Source organism: Silurus aristotelis (assembly GCF_946808225.1).
Source record: "Silurus aristotelis genome assembly, chromosome: 21".
In the NCBI taxonomy this organism is placed as follows: domain Eukaryota; kingdom Metazoa; phylum Chordata; class Actinopteri; order Siluriformes; family Siluridae; genus Silurus; species Silurus aristotelis.
In genome coordinates, this window is record NC_139594.1 from 16,405,058 (window position 1) to 16,409,899 (window position 4,842).

At 38.4% G+C, this 4,842-nt stretch overlaps 1 protein-coding gene and 1 long non-coding RNA gene across 16 annotated transcripts in view; one reads left to right on the top strand and one right to left on the bottom strand.

Moving 5' to 3' along the window:
- The first annotated feature begins 440 nt into the window (after positions 1 to 440).
- LOC310716551 lies at positions 441 to 2,606 on the top strand. Its single transcript, XR_014530606.1, has 2 exons — positions 441 to 1,518; positions 1,555 to 2,606. It is a non-coding gene; the product is annotated as an uncharacterized lncRNA (long non-coding RNA).
- Positions 1,883 to 4,842, bottom strand: part of elmo1 (engulfment and cell motility 1 (ced-12 homolog, C. elegans)) — a 113,693-nt gene continuing 110,733 nt past the window's right edge. For all 15 annotated transcript variants that reach the window (XM_083523618.1, XM_083523620.1, XM_083523628.1 and 12 more), the window contains 2 exons: positions 3,745 to 3,822; positions 1,883 to 3,126 (listed from right to left, as the gene is read on the bottom strand). In XM_083523618.1, the coding sequence (XP_083379744.1) occupies positions 2,926 to 3,126; positions 3,745 to 3,822 (279 nt within the window). In that variant the 3' untranslated portion in view covers positions 1,883 to 2,925. The remainder of the gene's footprint in view (positions 3,127 to 3,744; positions 3,823 to 4,842) is intronic.

Genomic DNA, 4,842 nt, shown 5'->3' on the forward strand with positions numbered 1-4,842 from the left:
CTTCTACCACCTCATCTAATTCACGCCAGAATGTTTCCTTCTCCTCCATCTCACAGCCAACTTGTGGAGCATAGGCACTGATGACATTTATCATCACCCCTTCAACTTCCAGCTTCATGTTCATCACCCTATCAGAAACTCTCTTCACCTCCACTACACTCTTACTGTACGCTTCCTTCAGAATCACCCCTACACCATTTCTCTTTCCATCCACACCATGATTAAAAAAGTTTAAATCCACCTTCAATGTTCTTACTCCCTTTCCACTTGGTCTCCTGAACACACAACATATCTACCTTTCTCCTCTCCATCATATCAGCTACCTCTCTCCCTTTACCCGTCATAGTACCAACATTTAAAGTATCAACCCGAACCTCCACTTTCCTACACTGCTCCTTAGAAATATCTGATAGTTCGCAAGAAACCGCGAGTCTCTCGAAAGTCCGGAGTAACATTTCAAAACAGAGTTTGTACTAATAAATTACATCAAAATGTTTGAAAAACTACTTTATTATTGTATTATTCATTTAATGTTGTAAATAAACCATTTATGAGAAGTAATTCACAATTTTTGTTCAGTTTACAGTACAGTACATGTACAATTCCTCTTTAAAAAGGAACCATGAAAAGGAGAAAATCAGGAGTCATAGAACGTAACTCCCGCGAGTATCGAGGCTGCACTGTACACACTAAAATGAAAAATGTGTGCGAGTTGTCAAACTAGATTCAAAGAAAGACCAAATTTATTAATGTGAACTAAACTCGCTGTATGGGTCACTCATTAAAAAAATTGAGTAGTCTCAAAGTTATTCATTCATTTTTCATTTTGAGTAGTTAATCTCATGAGTCCTCTGGTCCGACTCGTTCGTTCTTTTCTCAAGTGACTCCTATATACGCTATGAAGGCAGAGGTGGGAAGTAACAAATACTTTGTTACTGTACTCAAGTAGATTTTTCTGGTATCAGTATTTTACTTTTTTACAACTTTTTACTTTTACTCAATAAATCTTTGACACAAATATCTGTATTTTGTACAACTGACATTTTCAAACCAGGCTTGTTACTTTAGTTTTAATCTATTTGTTGACATGATCAATATGTTTTCTTCTCATTGCCTTTTTTCAGCTCATCAACCTATTTCCTGTCATTGCGTAGCTTTTTCAATCTATCACTGTTGTATCATTTCCTGTCTCTCACACACCACAGACGTAGACTACGCCAGTTGAGATACCAATGAGTAGGCAAAGGGCAACAAGTATGGGCGTAATTTAAACTACCACAAAAAAATAAGCTTTACAGTGTTTCCAGGGGCATAATAGGGGACAATGTGGGCATAATCCATCATTAATAAATATATATTTTTAAAAACTTTAGACTACAGCAGAAGTATCCAATTCTGGTCAGATTTTCAATCAAAAAGACCCCACACATGATACATTTACTAAAACTCATGATTTAATTAAACCCATGTAAATAGAGCATGACTCCTATTGGAATGGAATAGTGTGTGTGTGTGTGTGTGTGTGTGTGTGTGTGTGTGTGTGTGTGTGTGTAGCCTTTTGTACAATTGTACGTCTTCAACTGTGCCAACATGAAATTGCTTTATTTCCTAATTACATCAAGTAATAAAGCCTAGCGTTCACAGAAGTCCAGGCAGTAAACAGTTTAAAAAATAAAAAAATTTATAAAAAATTTAAAAGGGTAATGGGTTCGATCTCAGCTAATAAAAAAAAAAAGTTCTACTTCTGCTCCCACTGTGCCCTTGAGCGAGGTGGCTGATGCAAAGCTAAAGTGTTAGAAAAATCACAATTACATTTCGTTTCCCTCGAGTTGCATAAAAAGAAAGGCCTAAGTGTTATCGAACAGAAACACAATCAGGAGGCTGAATTGGAATTGATCTTTAATGTAAACAGCATGGCGTAGGGCTCTAAAATACATAAACACCCGAAAGAGATAAAAAAATATTTCAAGAGGATAAAACAGTGAGAGCATTTTATCATTTAACTTAAATTAACAATAATGATCAAATTTATCTCAAACTACAAACAAAAAAAAAGAAAAAAAAAAAAACGGACTACTTGGCCACACAAAAAATCACTAAATTTTACACCATGTTATGAAAACAGAAACATAATATATTGCTTTGGAAAGTTACAGCAGTCTACCGTGAGTCTGGTGGGTATCAAGTAGAAGCGAGTGTTGGATTTGGATTTTCAGCTTACAGTCCCACAGGCTGGTTAGACCGCTGAGGGAACAGACCCAGATCAGGGATAATACAAGACAAAATTAACAGTCGTAGTTGGTGAAGCGATGATGATGATGATGATGATGAGGGACTTAAACATGGACTTGGACACTCGTGCCACTGCTTTTTCTGTGCTGTTAGCTGCTGCCTGTGCGAGTCAGACATCTGCTGTAAGAAGTGCTAAAAGCCAAAGTCCCCAGGCTCGGCACACACTTGGTTGTGGGGCTCTCGCCTCGAAAACAGGATGAAAACGCCCAGTAAAAACAGAAAGGGACAAGCACTGGGACCGAGCGGAACGAGTGTGAGCCAGAGCTAATCCAGGATCAGTGTGTGTGTGTGTGTGTGTGTGTGTGTGTGTGTGTGTGTGTGTGTGTGTGTGTGTGTGTACTACAAAGTTGAATTTTTTTTTTGAGGTGCAAGTTCTGGACCTGAGGATCCAACCCTATGGGACATAATGTCAGACACCCGAAGAACAAACTGTTTGATGAGGTTTGATGACCCCCTTGGAATAGAACAGGATTTGAAAGAAAAGAACGAAGCGAAAGTAAGAAAGAAAAATCGATCCTTTTTGTTAGACGTTTTTTTCCACCCCCGAAAACGTTTTCCAGTCTGCACGTAAAAAAAAAAAAAAAAAAAAAAAAAAAAAAGCAGAAAAAAAAGCACTTGGTTCAGTGGAGGGTTTTAGTTGCAGTCATAGACAAAGTCATAATTACTGGGTTCTTTTGGGATTGGGGGTGGGGCCTCTGGAATCTGGATATTCTCCAGATCCAGGAGGCGGAGCTTCATCTCCATGTTCAGAAGTGTGTCCAAGTCGGAGCGAGTGAATTCACTGGTCATCTCCTTGCCCAAAAGAGCGTTCAGTCCATCTGTCCACACACAGTACTGAAACACACACACACACACACACACACACACACACACACACACACACACACTTACAAAGATTCCTTGCACAAATGAAGAATTTTCATGGTAGCAATAAGTCAGAAACCAGTGCGAGCTCATTTGGAGACCCCTCGTCATTAGTTATTACGGAGCAGTGCGCAACAAGTGTTCACTGTATGACCTTTTATAAGAACAGTGATAGACGTCATAACGTCCCGTGCTCATGCGATTACAACATGGGGGTGGGATTTTCGCCTTACGACGGGGACTGGGGACATCTTTATTTAAAGCTGAACCCGTTTCTTCGACGGGACACGATTACGACGTCCACACTGGTAACGACGCAGAGATTTATTTATATTATCTGTGTTTTACAGCTCTTTGCACCACTCCACTGCTCCGTTATAACTAATGACAAGTGGTTAGAAAACGAGCCAGTTCCGAACTGCAGACGCCCCAGGATCGCCAAGTGCTAGCTTAAAAATTTCCCCTTTCCCTACGCCACCCTGTGTAGTAGAAACGATTGTAATTACTTGTACCTTTATAAAACACTGCATTTCACGAACGAACACTAAAATTGGGAACCTTTGAAACCCACAGTGTGTCAGTGCTTACCTCGTGCTTGTCAGGAGCAATGAAGTTTAAATACTCATCAGACTCATAGAGGATAGAAAAGGCCAACTCCAGCAGTTCCTATGAACAAGATAGAAACAGAGAAAAGAATCAGTATATATTTCAAAGCCGTTTTTTTACCCTTCTCCTTTACGTATACCAGAGCAGATGGTTTATCCTGTCACTGCGCAAATATGTGTGTGTGCATCGACTTCTGCTGGGAACCAGTGAACAGCCAGCACACCGAGTGTTACGGGTGCTTTACTGTAACAAGATGATCTTGACAGATTGCGCAAGACAAATGTTTTTTTTTTCTTTTCTTCTTCTTCGGATCGCTGGCAGCTAGCACCACGCACATGTTTCTGAACACAAAATTACTCTCACGTCAGGCAAACCCGGCTTTATTAATTGATAAGAGAATCGATTTTCGATATTTTTCGATTTCTCACAGATGCTGTTAAATGGCTTAAAAGTGAATGTTAAGATGATAATAAGAAGAAAGTAACCTGGAGGTAGCAAATGTGTGCAGGTAATGAGAAGCCTGAATATTAATAAATGAAAGAATATATCAGTAAAAAGAAAAGGTGTATTTTTTTTTTGAAAATAAATACAGCTTTTGGACACTTTTTGTAACCTAATACTTCTTCAACATTCACATGGCATTTAATTAGAATGAGTTTTTGTTTTTATTGGGGTTTTTTTTTTGGATTGTATTTGCTTGTTTTTGTGATCGATTTAAATGGAAGTGACTTTTTACTTTCCAGGAAGTGGAAACTGACACCACTGTCGAGTCAGCAAAATGTTTTCATTGAGTAGCATGTGACACAAATGAGGTACCTCCTGAACATCTGATGAAATACAGATCTATCTATATATAGATTCTATCTATCTATCTATCTATCTATCTATCTATCTATCTATCTATCTATCTATCTATCTATCTATCTATCTATCTATCGATTCGATCTATCGATTCGATCTATCGATTCGATCTATCGATTCTATCTATCGATTCTATCTATCTATCGATTCTATCTATCTATCGATTCTATCTATCTATCGATTCTATCTATCTATCTATCTATCTATCTATCTATCTAT